This window comes from Sinohyriopsis cumingii, chromosome 10 (assembly GCF_028554795.1).
Source record: "Sinohyriopsis cumingii isolate HCF-2022 chromosome 10, ASM2855479v2, whole genome shotgun sequence".
NCBI lineage: Eukaryota > Metazoa > Mollusca > Bivalvia > Unionida > Unionidae > Sinohyriopsis > Sinohyriopsis cumingii.
The window spans coordinates 61124762-61143456 of record NC_142970.1 but is presented as its reverse complement, the minus strand read 5'-3'; the positions used below and the strand labels follow the sequence as shown (position 1 = coordinate 61143456).

The window sequence follows — 18695 nt, the reverse complement described above, 5'->3', positions numbered from 1 at the left end:
ACAGGCATCCAGACAGACACAACTTTAACTTTGATTCACGCCATCAGGCTGAGATATGTTAAATTTGGAATAATGTAATGTAATGTACAGAAACACAACGCTAGTATTGAAAAAAATTACATTGCTGCATAAACAAGCCTGCAAAAATGGTACCGTATACACTCACTTTATAAGCCTGGTCCAGTTATAAAAAACAAAGACTCTGACCTGTCAATGCATGACACAATAGTAGAAGAGCATCAACGTCTGTTCTAACGATTACTTGCAATAAACTGAATAGACCCAGCTCTGCCGATACATTATTTGATGATGTAACTGGGAATACTTATATCGGAGTATATACGGTATGCATACAATGATTCATTTGGACAAAGATATGGATACTGTACAAATTCTACATTGCAAAATATGACTTTGCTTTCAAAAAGCCAAATTATGGAGAAAAAATTGGCAAGTCTGCCCCATTTGAGCAATAATTTTGATGCAAAGAATACAGAAATAGCCTACACCTTAGAATAATGACATCCACAACCAGAGACATTTTATTGAGAGGCAGGCCATTTTGTGGAGTTTGAGATATTTTTTTTATAACTCATTAACCCCTGCCGACAGTATAACTCATCATAGTTTACATTCCTCATCTCCTGAGTGCCACGATAACATGGCACAGTTTACCTAGCTTGTTTCACAAGCACCGAGTCTGAGTGGCAGTATTAGTCTAGGCCTGTATCCATCACGACAAGTTAAATCGTCACAAGCCATTTGTTGATTTCAAGCCATTTCCTAATTATGCAGGCATTTAAAGTAATACAATTTTAGCTCACATAGATAAAATGAGCATTGCTGCACAAAGGAGAAAAAATTTGACTTCGATAGCAGGAAAAATAGTGGAAATATTTAGATTAGAAAATGAAGAAAATTACGAGAATCAGCCACTGGAAGTAGACTTTTAATTAACAGACTCTGACAGAGTATTCACACGTGATTAAGTTTGCAAGAAAAATGACAAGTGTAATTTCTGTGTACATAAAATGGAATGAATTTCATGTGTTGATAGTGTTAACTATTCAGAGTGAATTCATCATGGATTTTATGGATTATTCATTGCAAAAGAAACAAATTGGTAAAAAAAATCATTTATCTCATCTCTATGCACGAGTATTATTTCTGCATGTAGCATGACATTTATAACATTATGTACGTAATTTTAATGATAACTGCTGTGCCAAATTTGAACTTAATTAAAGGAACATAAATAAGAAAATAACATGTATTGTAAGTAACTCCGTCTGTAAAAATATGCAAGCCAAGTGCTGTCAGCAAGTCTCAGGGATACATGCACTGGTAAGGCTAACACTGCTCTAAGTAATCTCTCTGCAAGTATGTTGTAGGGGAATGCCTAGCTGTTTGGCTCAGGGGTTAATGAGTTAAGTAGTGGGCACAAAAGGTGACACTCGCTTGGGCACTGTTTCATCCAGCACAAACCTGACAGTCCAAACCACAACCATTGCACAATTTTTCCAATTATAAAACCAAAGAAAGATCTTTCAAAAAATTTTTAATACTTTGTGGCCAATTTATGGAATGTATAGTACCTTTGCATCTCCTCCTACTGCTCTTCTGTAAGTAAATGTACTTTTGAATTTTGCTGTACCACATACACACATTTAGCTCTGAGTAGGGTACAAAGACAATAGTTTAGTCTCTAGTTTTCTATACACAACTGTACATGGATAATAAACCAGTCTGGGTTTATAATGTGTGTATACAAGTATGTTTGGTGTGTGCTGTATCATATACCCAAGTTTACCTTCAAGTAGAATTCAATGACAATAGTTTTGCCTTCAGTTGTAGATACACAACTGTACATGGAAAATTGACCAGTCTGGGTCTGTCACTTGTGTATACATGTAGGCTGTGCAGGTGTGAAATGAGTAGTAACTGATTGCACTCTGTATGTTATTTATACATGACCCTCAGAGGGTTTTAAGGTAGATTAGATTGCATTATTTCAATTATCCATGTTAAATAAAATCTTTATTATTATTGTTGTTGTTATTATTATTATTATTATTATTATTATTATTATTATCATTATGAATAGAATTATTATTAATATTATAGTCTGTTGTCCATAAAAGTAAATTTCATACAAAAAATCAGGCACACATACAACCAGACAGACATACATATAGACAGACATTACTCACTGCAGTATTCATTTTCATCTGAACCGTCAGGGCAATCTTTCTTTCCATCACACCACCACTCAGATGGTAAGCAAAGGTCTGATGTTGTACAGTAAGAAAAGTCACCATGACAGCGTACTGCAAAGACACAGGTCTTGTTTAACATCAGGTCACGTGTATCACAGTATTGTATCTGCTTATACAGCTACAGAAAATCATCACTCTCTTGTCAAATGACTAACATATGGGTAGAGACAGTAGGATATATTTTACAAATGACTTACAATTGACTCAAGACAGTAGGATGTATTCTGCTACAAATGACTTGCAAATGGGTATATACAGTGGGATATATTTACTATAAATGACTTGCAAAGGGGTAGATACAGTGGGATATATTTTACTTTAAATGACTTACAATGGGTAGATACGGTGGGATATATTTTACTGCAAAGGACAAATGGGGCAATACAGTAGGTTATATTTTACTACAAATGACTTACAATTGGGTAGATATAGAGGGATATATTTCAATGCAAAGGACACATGGGGCAATACAGTAGGTTATATTTTACTACAAATGACTTACAATTGGGTAGATATAGAGGGATATATTTCAATGCAAAGGACACATGGGGCAATACAGAAGGTTATATTTTACTACAAATGACTTACAATTGGGTAGATATAGAGGGATATGTTTCAATGCAAAGGACACATGGGGCAATACAGTAGGTTATATTTTACTACAAATGACTTACAATTGGGTAGATACAGAGGTATATATTTTAAAAATGACTTACAAATGGGTAGATACAGTGTAGTATATTATTTTACTATAAATGACTTACAAATGGGTAGATACAGTGGGATATAATTTTTACGATAAATGACTTACAAATGGGTAGATACAGTGGGATATATTATTTTACTATAAATGACTTACAATGGGTAGATACAGAGGGGTATATTATTTTACTATAAATGACTTACAAATGGGTAGATACAGTGGGATATAATTTTTACGATAAATGACTTACAAATGGGTAGATACAGTGGGATATATTATTTTACTATAAATGACTTACAAATGGGTAGATACAGTGGGATATATTATTTTACTATAAATGACTTACAAATGCATAGATACAGCGGGATATATCTTACTGCAAATTACTTACAAATGGGTTATATACAGCATATATATTTTAGTCAAATACCACCAATGTTAGTACTTGCTCAAATAATGGATTTCATCAAGTTACAATTCAAATGAAAACTAATGAGGGAACTTTTTATTTCATGCAAAGAATGACATAAACAAGGAAGCTTGACAAGAGAGTACATAAAACTGCATCAAAAAGAGTACAAGTACTCAGCTGTGTAAACTAACTAAAATGTATGGTCTCTGAATTTTAATATAAAAAGACTTAGTTAAAAATAAATTTAATATCCTGACATATAAATGTGAATTGGGGGTGGGGGTCAACTGCAGTAAAATATGCATACAAATTATAGATACATTGTGGTCAAAAAGTCTTTAACTACTGATGAAAATTCTACACTACATTTTATAAAGCATGCCTGTGTCAATTGAACAGCAATGTTTAAAGTCCACTTTGTTTTAAAAATACCTTCATAAAAAGGCCCAATTAGCATCCAGCAAATAATTTTGTTTCCTAAAAAGTCATAATAAATAACTATACAGTGATGTCACCTTCATATGTCTGTCAATGAACATTTTAAAAACTGTCAGTTACAACATAAGTATTCTGAAGTGGGAACTGACTTATGGTAAAATAATGTAGCTGTTGCTAAATGGGAATTTGTCTCTGCTAGTAATGGTAGTTAGCTTGGGTCCTCTGGGGTAGAGTTGAGGAGGTGGGGACATGAACTCACCTAAACTACATCCTTCATTATAATCATCTGAGTTGCTTGACAAGCATTCTGGTTTTGCTGGAAAAAAAGAACATTGTGCTCACCAATAATATTCACATGTACCGTTGGCACCTGCTTATAAATCATGTCAAAATAAAAACTGTACAGACCCAGATCTGCCAGCACATAATGCACCACCAGATCTGGGTCTATGCAGTTTTGTCAGTAGTAATAGGTAAACCAAACAACATAAACCATGATCTGCCAGTTCATTAAGTGATAGCAGATCAGAGAATATCTTGTTTACAATGGTATTGCTATGCACAAGTATATATGATATTCAAATAAGTCACAACTCGGACAATTTGAACAAAGAATAATTGACATTTGGTTAATTAAACGAGACTGTAATTTTTCATATATACTTGCTTAAAAGAAAAGATCAACTGCAAACTGCACAGACCCAGATCTGCTGTCACATAACATGCCAGCAGATATGGGTCAATGCAGTTTGTTAGAAGTAATTTGTATAACAAACAATTGAGATCTGGAGACACATAATGTGATTACAAATCAGGATCTTAGTTGTCTGCAGTCTGACTCATACGCTAGTACATACGGTATCCTCTCTCTATTTTTGAAGTTTCAACTCTTATAATTTCTTCTGTATATTGAAATTCTGCTGTAGCTAAGGGGTATATAATTACAATCATGTCTAATAAATCCATTTTCTGCTTATCTGATTGTCACAATTATTCCCAAGGTTTATTATAAAATAAGGCAGGTTTTATCCAGGCTCAATCTGAATCGAGCTGCAAGAAAGAAACTCACTACTGGGATCTGATTGGCTGGTTGGCCTAGGTTACTACCTGATACTGTGATTGACATGGAACCCCTGACATCTGATTGATGATCTATTTAGGTTAATTTGATGTACAGGAATACTAATGGTGTACAATTCCATGGATCATGAGATCATCCGTAAGACCATACATCATTCACATGTTTTATATAGGATAGTTTGTAAATAAAAATATTCCTCCTCCTTGACCAGTCATAGCTCATGTGTAACAAATGCCTCCTACCCTTTCTAATCCAACCAACTGATTTTTATCCTCATTCTTTAAGTAGATTAAACTTAATCAGAACTCTGTCCACTTTACTTACCTGTACAATTAGCATTCCCTGAGAGCTTAAAGCCTGCACTACAGTCACACTTTGCCAACACCTGACCTTGAGGACTCCTCGTTAGCAGACACAGGTGTTCACAGTTTAAAGCAACACAAGGGTTATTCCCTGGAAATGAAACAGAATAATAATGATAATAATAATAATAATAATAATAATAATGACACATATAACAATCATAATTTATATGATCCGTTTTGAAATTAAAATATATAGATATCTATGGTCTACATCAAGCAGACGACAATATGACAACAAAGACATGGTAAACATTTATTTTTCAGTCAAGGAAAAGTATATTACTGAACATAAGTAGAGTAAATGAAAACTTACTACACCATTCCCTCAATAACTCATGTCCTGATAACTTGCAAACCCGCTTATAACGCAAAGTCAGGCATGGATCCCATTTTTTTAAAACAGAAAGTACCAAAAAACAAAACTGATCCACATTTCTTGAACTTGAAGAAAAAAATCACGATCAAAATTGATAACTCTAATGTTGATATATCATTTGTTTTATGGTCAAAAACAGTAGATATGACCTGGAAACTTTCATTAACATTTTGATATTATCAAATTTTAATAAGAAGTCATATAATTGGTTACATTTTCTTTCCAAACAACATTTTCAGTACACCGCAATTAATGATATTCAAGGAAATTTTGATCAATGAAAATATCATGCACACCTAGTGTTGGCAGTACATTAATATTTTAATGCCAATTAAATAATTATTATTAAGCAAAATGAATACTTCGTAAAATAAAGAGCTTGGTTTCACAGATACAGACCACTGTGGAAAAGCGAGTCTCTGAGAATTTCTGAACTAGCATAAATCCTCATTGTGATAGGAAGTTTCACTACTACTTTCAATGAAATAATGACATCAATACTTTACTAACTGAACAACACAAAAATTGAGTTTCGACATAGGCGATTGTTTCACAAAATAAATGTCGGTAGTTTTCAAAAAAAGGGAATCTTGTTTAGTGGTATATCAACAGTTAGTCTAGTTTCCAGCTACTTTGACTCACGATTTGCTAGTATACTATTTAATACCACTCCGAGAATCAGACTATTCAACAAAACCAAAAGCAGTGTAATACATGTTTTCGCATACACGTGATGGTTGTTGAAACCAGCTGGGACGACTGTTTACATATTGGAAAGTTTGAAAATAAATGTTATTTATATAGAATAATGAACAACTTCATTAGAAAAAATGCGTTGTTAACAGTTATTATCAATGTGATTGTAAAAAGTGGATTCAGTTAGTAACAGCCTAGTTCCCTAAGCCCCCACAGTTTTCTCGATGCATAAGCAGATTGTTTTGATTTTGGGAGGTCTCTCGATTAATCATGCCCTTGCTTATTGTGCGGTATATGTTTGTGGACCCTATTGTGCATGAGTTATCAAGGGAGAGGTGTAAATATAAGCTAAGTAATACTGATACATGTACTAAGTTAGGCTAAAAGTTATTTGTGTTCATAATTTACCTGAGACATAATGATAATAGTTCATCATTAGACAGAGACTTACTGATACATGCCCATAACTAGACAGAGACTTACTGATACATGCCCACAATTAGACAGAGACTTACTGATACATGCCCACAACTAGACAGACACTTACTGATACATGCTCATAACTAGACAGAGACTTACTGATACATGCCCATAACTAGACAGAGACTTACTGATACATGCCCACAACTAGACAGAGACTTACTGATACATGCCCATAACTAGACAGCCTTACTGATACATGCCCACAACTAGACAGAGACTTACTGATACATACACACAACTAGACAGACTTACTGATACATGCCCACAACTAGACAGAGACTTACTGATACATGCCCACAACTAGGCAGACACTTACTGATACATGGCCATAACTAGACAGAGACTTACTGATACATGCCCATAACTAGACAGCCTTACTGATACATGCCCAAAACTAGACAGAGACTTACTGATACATACACACAACTAGACAGACTTACTGATACATGCCCACAACTAGACAGAGACTTACTGATACATGCCCATACCTAGACAGAGACTTACTGATACATGCCCACAACTAGGCAGAGACTTCCTGATACATGCCCACAACTAGACAGAGATTTACTGATACATGCCCATAACTAGACAGCCATACTGATACATGCCCACAACTAGACAGAGACTTACTGATACATGCCCACAACTAGACAGAGACTTACTGATACATGCTACAACTAGACAGATACTTACTGATACATGCCCACAACTAGACAGAGACTTACTGATACATGCCCACAACTAGACAGAGACTTACTGATACATGCCCACAACTAGACAGAGACTTACTGATACATGCCACAACTAGACAGATACTTACTGATACATGCCCACAACTAGACAGAGACTAACTGATACATGCCCACAACTAAACAGAGACTTACTGATACATGCCCACAACTAAGCAGACACTTACTGATACATGCCCACAACTAGACAGAGACTTACTGATACATGCCCACAACTAGACAGAGATTTACTGATACATGCCCACAACTAGACAGACTTACTAATACATGCCCACAACTAGACAGAGACTTACTGATACATGCCCACCATCAAGATGAGACTAATACAGGTCGATAATTAGACTGAGACTTAATGATACAGGTACATAATTAATGATACAGGTACATATGTAGACAAACTTATTTGATACATATCCATAATTAGACTGAGACTTACTGATACAGGTCCATGATTAAGTCAAGAATGACTTGTACATGTCCATAATTAGACTGAGACTGATTGATAATTAGATCAAGACTCAATAATAATTTAATACCTAATTTGGCTTGAAATTCATTGAAACATGTGCATATTGTGATAAATTAGTTAGCTTAATATTAAACATAATAACTCACATTTTGGGGAAGGTTGTCTTTGCTGATGATAAACCTCTATATGCTGTGGAGCTGTCAAAAATGGTAATGAGTTGGAATCCTTCAGTAGTTTTGGTGCTTCATTATAGTCATAACGATGAACTCTGCTGATAGTTTTGTCAAAAGGGTCTGTCAGATACAAGTAATTCTGAAGCAATGAAACACCGAACACATTTTTCACCTGAAAAATGTAAAGCAGCCAATAAAAATCTGCCTTGAAACAAAAGCAAACTTTTTTTTATAATCCACCATGGTTTTCAAAGAAATGGTGGGAAGTATGTTATACTGTTCATCTGGATGTGTTATACAATTTGTACATGATTTAAGATTTAAGATGAGGACTTCAAACTTCAAACTAGCTTACTTATGTGTACATCAGTTAAAAGGGGATGTGAGGACACTGAGCTTGGTGGGTTGGGGACTTCTGGTTAATGGTTGGCAGTAGTAACTGATAATAATGTGAAGGTAACACTGCTTTAATGCTACAAGCTTCAAAGTGGAAGACATAACAAAGATTTTCAACATACCTCTTTTTATGGAGAACCAAATGGGCTACCTGATTCACCATACAGTAACCCAGACCCAGCATTGTGATGGCCCTGGGCTACCTAAATCTAACACATGAAAGCCAAGATCCAACATCATGATACACTTGGACTACCAATTTTCAACATAATGTACCTCCAACCCCACAATCTGATAGTCCATGGCTACCTAAATTCAAATTAAATGATAGCACAGACCAGTCAATCTGATAATTGTGGGCTACTTAAATTCTATGTATGGCAAGATGCTACCTAAATACATTATATAGGTGCCTGGATCTGTTATTTTAATAGTCCTGGGCTATCTAAATTCAATGTATGGTATTCACTGTATAACAGTGTAGACCTGATATTCCAATAGATATGGGCTACCAAATTCAATGCATGGAAGCCCAGATCAGGCATTCAGCCAGTCCTGGGCTACCTAAATTTACTATATGGTAGCCTTGACCCATCATGCTGGGTAGCCCTTGGGATCAGGACCAAAAGGTTTTTTGTCAAAGTAAACATGAATTGGCACCAAACAATATGGTTACAGACCACTGGGCCATTTCAAATACAATTATGGTAGCCCAGACTGAGCATCCTGGCAGCCTCTGTGCTCAAGGCAATTGATTGCTAGATGAAATGAGTTTTAATAAATGGTCCAGTTTGTTTGCTCCAACATCCTTTAATCGAACGTAAAGACGTACTTCATAAAAAAACCATGTTATAAATCTACATAAATGCTTTCTGTCTGTCCTTGGTCCTTTTCATCCCAAAAGCAGATTTTTTTTCTTCTTATCTCCTTTTATCACATCTGTTCATTGCAGCTGTGCAAGAACCCAGAATCTGGTTTTTATTTTAGTCATGGAAACCTTGGACCTTTGACATATTGCATCTCAAAATCAAAAGGTGCATTTCTGACCTTAAATGCATGCAATATACCAGGTTTAGTCAGCCATGTCATCAGAACTCAAGTTATTATGCAGAAACTGGTTTCCCACTTTTGGTTATGGCAACCTTGACTTTTAAATCCAAAATTATACATTTCTTGCCTCAAATGCAAACAATATACATTTACTTACAATATGTGACGTTGCATAGCAATTTTGTTAATTTCATTCACTGTAACCCTAACATCTGACCTATTGAACCCCAAATATATATGTGTCTGTATGCCTTGGATACAAGCCATCCACAAAGTCTGGTGATGGTTTAGTGTAAAATTAGAGGTTGTTGCTGTTGTTGTTGTTGTTGTGGGGTTTAACGCCATTTTTCAGCACAAGATAGGCTATGCATCGCTACCAGTATTAATGACGGAGGAAGAACCTGAGAAACCCCCGGGAAGAACCACCAACCCACTAGAAGCTACTGGCAAGCTTTCTCACATACTCACATTGGCTGAATCCTAGACTCGAACCCACGCAGACAGAGGTGAGATGGCAGTGATCCATAACAGAGAGAGCTTTAGACCATTCGGCCACTCGGGGCCCCAAAATTAGAGGCAATGTGCATAAATAAAAAGGGTAACTGATGGATGGATGAACAAATGGATAGACAGATAGACATACAAAATGAATGGACAGATGAATGGATAGATTGGTCAATCGATGGATGGATGGATGGATGGGCAGGTAGATGTATAGATGGATGGACAGGTGGATGAATAGATGGATGGATGAATGGATGAACAGGTAGATGGATGGATGAACAGGTAGATGGATGGATGGATGGATGGAAAGGTAGATGGATGGATGGATGGGCAGGTAGATGTATAGATGGATGGACAGGTGGATGAATAGATGGATGGATGAATGGATGAACAGGTAGATGGATGGATGGATGGATGGAAAGGTAGATGGATGGATGGATGGACAGGTGGATGAATAGATGGATGGATGAATGGATGAACAGGTAGATGGATGGATGGATGGATGGAAAGGTAGATGGATGGATGGATGGACAGGTGGATGAATAGATGGATGGATGAATGGATGAACAGGTAGATGGATGGATGGATGGATGGAAAGGTAGATGGATGGATGGATGGACAGGTGGATGAATAGATGGATGGATGAATGGATGAACAGGTAGATGGATGGATGGATGGATGGAAAGGTAGATGGATGGATGGATGGACAGGTGGATGAATAGATGGATGGATGAATGGATGAACAGGTAGATGGATGGATGGATGGATGGAAAGGTAGATGGATGGATGGATGGACAGGTGGATGAATAGATGGATGGATGAATGGATGAACAGGTAGATGGATGGATGGATGGATGGATGAACAGGTAGATGGATGGATGGATGGATGGATGAACAGGTAGATGGATGGATGGATGAATGGATGAACAGGTAGATGGATGGATGGATGGATGGAAAGGTAGATGGATAGATGGATGGACAGATCATGAGACAATATGACAACATTACATGCTCCACTTTTCAGTAGGCATATAAAAATGGGAGTAATTTAGTCAACAAGTTTCAAAGTACAAAGCATTAGAACATCTTCTACAATGAACAAAAACTAAATAAATCTTGAAAAGGTAAGAAAAAAGCATTGACGTACAAGACTACCAAAATAGATCACTCGCTTTTTGGTTCCATCATAGTCAATTCTTGAGACAAGATTGAGATCACGATCAGTCCAATACACATGTTGATTGGCATAATCTAACGTCAGACCCGATGGCTTAATCAACTTGCTTTTCATGCTTGAATTCCCTTGGATTATACGAAGATCGCTACCATCCAAATTTGCTCTTCTTATATAACTTTGTGGTGAGTCCCAATCTATGAAAAACATGTAGCTGTAAATAGAAACAAAAGTAATTTTAATCCCAATTAACAAGATTTGCTTATTATGTATTTCCAATGCTACCAGATGTAAACAACTATCTCACCCATTTTAAAAAAACCCATATCAAAATGTATAATATATTGTAACCATTGTAATATATGCATATGCTGTGATAATTGCACACATTCTTTTCAGTCAAAACCTGCTTGTCTGAATTTCTGTTTTATGCCTCTTTGTGGATGGAGGAAGCTGCCTTGTGGGGGAGGGAGCAGTGGTGGCTAAAATCTGCCTAGAACATTCTGATTTTCTCTGAAGCTGCCATTGTTCCTGCCTGCACCATAGTTGTTACTCAACTCTTTGGCTAATATCAGTCATAAGAAAAAATAAAATCTTAGGTGGTGTTCTACAGTTTCATATTTTGTATAGGATTAGGATTTTAAAGAAAAAGAATTTCCCCAGGTTTCCTCGCTGGTTGTACTGGTTATTTAAAACAGAGCTAATATATTTGGTATTGTTCAAAAAACCTTTAATTCCCTTTATTTTGGTCTATGATTGATGGGTGTAAAATGGGTTATCGAGTATATTCTTGGCCTTACTCCAGATGTGCGCCTTTCAAAAAACTGCTAGCTCCACTTAGTCATTTTCACTTCCTGGACTTCAGAGATAAATTGAATTAAAAAATAGAGCCCATAACCATTTTTTACATTTTTTATATTTGGTAATGCATTCATTGCATTTTCAGAAGCAGGTATTGTCTAGTCTGGCAATATTTATTTTCCCCTATTTTAATAACTGTTAAATTTAGTGTACTTGAGACTACTTCAGGCTGAGTTTTAGCACAAGGGAACAGTCATTTTAGTTAGATGTGTGCTTACAGCATGTACAATTTCCAAAAGTACAATATCCAAAGAAATATCATCCACATTACATTAATGTAGCATAGAGGTATGCCAACATTCTTTCCATTGTGCATGTTTTAAATGCAAACAAGTTACACCTTGCATACGTCACTCTCTCAAAAGTACATAATAACTGGTGAGCGCCCCCATAAAGGTTATAGGCCAACATTCTCTCCACTGTGCATATTTCAAAATGCAAACAACATCACCTTACATATGTCACTCTCCCAAAAGTACAAAATAATTGGTGAGTGCCCCCTTACTTTCATGAGTGGAGAGTTCCCAAATCTCTTCAAGTATGTAATTACATGTTATGGTGGCATTATACTTCTGGTGAAGATCTTTAAAATCATGAAATGTGTCAAGATTATGTTACATTCAAAGCTTAGAGTGAATGGAAATTTATTTACATTACAACCTATGTTAAGTGTACAGTGCATCAAAATTTATTTAGATTATGTTATATTTTAAACTTACAGTGAATGGGAATTAATCTGGATTACAATGCATTTTAAGAAAAAAGTGCATTGGAATTTATCTAGATAACAATATATTTTAAAAGGATGTGCATGAAAATAAAACTGAGTACAATAAAACAAATCTGACGTTGATTTCAAATGAAATTTATGAAATGAGTCAATTAAATAATGAAAATTCATTTGTTTTCAGAGGAATCAATTTTTGTGGCTTTGTGAAAAATGACATTTCTTGGGGTACTTGGATTGGAGAAAGACTTGTGTAGTTTCCATAGAAGAATCATTGTAAGTTGGACTTGAGTAGTAGAATTACTGTAAGCTGGACTTGTGTAGTAGAATTACTGTAAGCTGGACTTGTGCAGTAGAATCACTGTAAGCTGGACTTGTGTAGTAGAATTACTGTAAGCTGGACTTGTGTAGTAGAATTACTGTAAGCTGGACTTGTGTAGTAGAATTACTGTAAGCTGGACTTGTGTAGTAGAATCACTGTAAGTTGGACCTTATGTCACAACCAGAAAATTCAACGACTTTCCTCTGACCCTTCTAATCCTATTTTTGATACTTGGACATTTATATTGTGGCACAACCAGTAGGAATTCACCACCAGAAAGTCAGATGCATCTGGCAGAAAACACTTCAACATGGTAGTCACATGATTGTCATGTGATTTGTTCTTGATGAATCAGACTTTCTCCACTTAGCTGCAACAGCGACAGGTTCTGGTCATTGTTCTCAGAATAAATATGTTGAGGATTATGTGTCCTTTCTTTATTTTACAAACAATATATTCCTTTCATTTCATATAATCAAATTTTTGTATAACAAATGTGGAAAGGGGTTTACTGTTGATATCACATGACTACATGAAAATGTAGTTGCAAGTGTTGAGTAGTCATGTGACTAGCAATGCAAATTGCTAGTACCAGGTCAAATTTCTTCAGTGCTATAGTTTCATCTCAGCTCTTAGTGAATTAAAGACATAATGATTATAATACTCACAATGTATCAGAAATTAATTCATTTTTCTATTGATTGCATGCAGATACAACTCAATGTGATATCCTTTAAAGCTTGATGTGCCACTGGTAAGAAGCTAACCTATGCCACCAGCACACGGTAGCAGTGAGTTACTATTTTGATACACAATTGACTCTGACTGTACACCCCAACAAAAATATTCAAATATCACAAAAGTGCTGGAAGGTCAGAGGAGACTTGGATTACTAATCTGTAAAGGATATCACTAGTGTAGTTTACCTGATATAAAGTTAAAAACCAGCTTGCCTTTGAAGCCAACATGTTGACTCCTTTGAGTTTCACTGGATTACGAAGTACAAATATGAAACATTTAAACATCAATTTAGGAAATAAACCTTTTTATATACCATGCACTGCTCATCAAACAAAAGAAGTATAATTTGCGTATAATTTGCATATAATTTGCATACTTGGAGCATTTACTGCTGATACACTCCAGTCGCTGCAGAAGATAGGGTAAAAAAAACTGACTTATTAAGAAATACTGTGTCATGGCCGCTGGTCATGGAAGACAGGTGACCAATGGTTGCATGACATTTATATAGGAAATATGCTTGGGGAGTGCAGTTTGAACAGCCACTGTGACCAAGTCACTTCTAATAATATGCCACCAAAATAGTCTTCAAGTTATTATTGTACTCTTTCAATTACCAAATATACATACTTATAAGCCAGGTCCAAGTGCAATCCGTATATATCCATATCTGCCATCACTCAATGCATTGGCAGACCTGGATCTTTTCAATTAGTTAAGATTAATCCATAGAATGAACAAAACAAACTCTGATCAGCCCATTCATTATGTGGTGGCAGATCAGGGTCTGTCTATGTCTTTTGCAGTTGGACCCAACTTATAAACAAGTATATAAGGCAATTACAGCTCTGTTGTGTCACCTTCAGAACAGACAGAGATACGCAAAATGTTGTACCATTATGCAACCAGACTGAACAAAGAGTTTTTATTGTTTGTGGACATAGAGAGAAACATGGCATTGTATTTGTCAAGGGTGATAACTGTACCAACATACAAGTAACTTACCCTTGTGTTGGATCTATGGCTAAACTTTTTGGTCCGCTGACAAAAGTAGAATTGAGTACAGCTTTGCATTTTGTGCCATCTCGAGAGCAAACAACAATCCTTTTGAAGTGTGGATCAGTCATGTACCAATTTTTGGTGACCCAGTCATATGTAACCTGGTCTACAGCTGAATAGTAATAATAATATTATTAATAAGATTATAATTATAATAAACAAATAAATAAATAAATAAATAATATTACTATAAATTGAAACATCATCCACAACTATAACAATAACAACAACAATAATAATTGTAATAATAATAATAATAATAATAATTATTATTATTATTATTATTATTATTATTATTATTTATTTTTCTTAGCATGCCTTAAACTTGGCAAGCAGCATATGAACAAAAAATGTCTGTCACAAGTTAAATAACACATGCAATAACTTAATGACAGAGCATATAACAACCCATATTAAATATAGCTAGTACTTGGCAGAAATGCAATAATTAATTTAAAGGAGTTATCGCACTCGAATGAAGATTTGATAAATGTAAGTATGGAGTCACTTTGGGATGAAGGTTTGATAAATTTAAGTATGGAGTCGCATTGGAATGAAGGTTTGATAAATTTAAGTATGGAGTCGCATTGGAATGAAGGTTTGACAAATGTAAGTATGGAGTCGCATTGGGATGAAGGTTTGACAAATGAAAGTATGGAGTCACATTGGAATGAAGGTTTGACAAATGTAAGCATGGAGTCACATTGGAATGAGGGTTTGACAAATTTAAGTATGGAGTCGCACTGGAATGAAGGTTTGATAAATTTAAGAATGGATGTCAGAAGAAAGGCAAAAAGAATGGCCCAATTTTATTATTTTCTGTTATGTGGAAAAAAGGATAGTTCAATAATAAATATATAAGATCCTGAACTGCCAAAGCATAATGTGCCTGCAGATCTGGGTTTATGTAGTTTTTTGTTCTACTGGTTGCTCCTAACAAACTACACAGACCTTAGATCTGCCAGTACAGGATGCAATGGCAGATCTGGGTCTGTGCAATTTGCGGTTAAACTTGTCTATAAGCGAGCAAATACAGTACCTCACGAAAAATAATGAAATCACAGTATTTCTGATTATCAGTTGTGTTTTAAATCACTATTTTAGAAGTAACTGTTTTAGAATGCATTATTTCAGGATAAAGTTTGTACTGAAAAAGAATTGATTCTGAAATGTGAAAGTGTTCTGTTAAATCAGAAAAATCATCGACATTCCAAGTCTGTTAATAAAGCAGTATGAAGATGCTTACTGCTTAGTGTAGTACTGGTATTCGATGGTAGGAGTAAATCACTTATTTGTGGAATGGATTGCAGGTTATCCTGAATCGTCATGCATGTTAAAGAAGCCTCTCCCCTCTCACCTTGGTGACCAATCTGAAAAAAGTATTTGGCAAAAAATACTAAAACATGTAAACGAAACAATTTTCAATGGTGTGCTAAAAAGTCTATGTAGGTACAAGTGTTTAACCCTTTACCCCATAGAGTATATGGCTTTTTAGCCCTTTGATACACATGTAGCAAAGTTACTAAGTGCAGTGCGCTATAAATAGAACACCTGTTACCTATTCAACTCCATACACATAGGCCCACCCATTAACTGTTAAGCAGTGTAGTGTATGTTACGTTTAACAGCAATTTTAACCATTTTACATTTTTGATACACATCTATTATGCGTGGAAAAAATTTAAGAGTAAAGTCAGATCGTTCTAGCTGTGTAATTATTTTTCACAGAATAATTTTTTATGTGCTTTAAAATCTTGAGAGAACTCGTTCACCGTCAAGTCAGTGAAGCTGTGTGACCAAACGTAGCTGCCATTTTTCATACTCGATATTTACAAGTTCTTTGTCCACGTCTACCTCACTGAGTCATCTGAATTTGATAATTTATAAAAACTAATTGCTGCCTACATCAATATCAGAACCTTTACCTAAGTTACTGAAGATTTCACAGACCTCCATTTTGGAGAGTGGAAAATATGACCCAGTTACTTTAAATAGCAGATTTCAACCAGAGCAAAAACAATGACCATGTGATCTGACTAATGGTCATTCGCAGAAATGAATGTAGTATCTAATAGGGGGTTTTCCCCAAAGGTGGTGCTATGAAAACCCACTCAAAATGGCTGATGTTTACAGCCGGTGTCAAAAGGCACTTGTATGCAAATCAGGTAGAGGCATCCAATGGCGCTTGTATGCAAATGGAGTAAAGGCGTCCAAAGACACTTGCATGAGGTAAAGGGTTAATGGCAAATGAGGATATGCTAATGAGTATGTATGTATCAGTGTTTAATAGCACCTGAGGATACGCTAATGAGTATGTATGTATCAGCATCTAATGGCACTTGAGGGTATGCTAATGAGTATGTATGTATCAGTGTTTAATAGCACCGGAGGATACGCTAATGAGTATGTATGTATCAGTATCTAATGGCACTTGAGGATATGCTAATGAGTATGTATGTATCAGTGTCTATAGGCACCTGAGGGTGTGCTAATGAGTATGTATCAGTGTCTAATGGCACCTGAGGAAATGCTAATGAGTATGTATGTATCAGTGTATATTGGCACCTGAGGACATGCTAATGAGTGTGTATGTATCAGTGTCAATTGGTACCTGAGGACATGCTAATAAGTATGTATGTATCAGGGTCTATTGGTACCTGATGGTGTGCTAATGAGTATGCATGTATCAGTGTCTATTGGCACCCGAGGACATGCTAATGAGTATGTATGTATCAATGTCTATTGGCACCTGAGGGTTTGCTAATGAGTATGTATGTATCAGTGTCTATTGGCACCTGAGGACATGCTAATGAGTATGCATGTATCAGAGTCTATTGGCACCCGAGGGTGTGCTAATGAGTATGTATGTATCAGTGTCTATTAGCACCTGATGACATGCTAATGAGTATGTATGTATCAGTGTCTATTGGCACCTGAGGGTTTGCTAATGAGTATGTATCACTGTCTAATGGCATTTGAGGATATGCTAAGGAGTATGTATGTATCAGTGTTTAATGGCACCTGAGTATATACTAAGGAGTATGTATGTACTAGTGTCTAATGACTCCTGAGTATATGCTAATGATTATGTATGTACTAGTGTCTAATGACTCCTGATCATATGCTAAGGAGTATGTATGTCTAATGACTCTTGAGGATATGCTAATGAGTATGTACATATTAGTGTTTAATGGCACCTAAGGATATGCCAATGAGTAGGCAAAACATAACTGATAGGTCAATTAGGACATACCCAACAAATTTTATCACCCTGATGGTCAAAAGTTAAGCTGGTTGCTTTCTGCTCCTCAATGTAGAAATGTCGTGGCAGGCTTGTTCCGTTTGCATCCAACTGCAGGATCTTTCCATCATTCAATACTATAAGTCGTGCTTCCCCTGATGCTGAATTTGTAAAAGAATTAGAAAATTAGTAAATCTCATTAATCAGTCCCACAGGTATAACTCTGCATGACTCTTGTATTTCTGGTAGGTATAACTCTGCATGACTCTTGTATTTCTGGTATGGTTTGTTTTAGTCTTGTTGCATCCTTATTCAAGGATATTTTTAAAATCAGCAGTACTACCCTTCCTTAAAATTAAGGCAACATAAATTGAATCTGCTAAGTCTGTTACATGTATA

The 18695-nt window shown here is 35.7% G+C and overlaps 1 protein-coding gene across 2 annotated transcripts in view; it reads right to left on the bottom strand.

Annotated features, from left to right (window-relative positions):
• Positions 1-18695, bottom strand: part of LOC149790231 (prolow-density lipoprotein receptor-related protein 1-like) — a 393476-nt gene that overhangs the window by 272697 nt on the left and 102084 nt on the right. For both annotated transcript variants that reach the window (XM_089972262.1, XM_089972261.1), the window contains exons 7-14: positions 18309-18457; positions 16302-16425; positions 15002-15167; positions 11319-11559; positions 8195-8393; positions 5235-5363; positions 4089-4145; positions 2211-2327 (exon numbers count right to left, since the gene is read on the bottom strand). In XM_089972262.1, the coding sequence (XP_089828388.1) occupies positions 2211-2327; positions 4089-4145; positions 5235-5363; positions 8195-8393; positions 11319-11559; positions 15002-15167; positions 16302-16425; positions 18309-18457 (1182 nt within the window). The remainder of the gene's footprint in view (positions 1-2210; positions 2328-4088; positions 4146-5234; positions 5364-8194; positions 8394-11318; positions 11560-15001; positions 15168-16301; positions 16426-18308; positions 18458-18695) is intronic.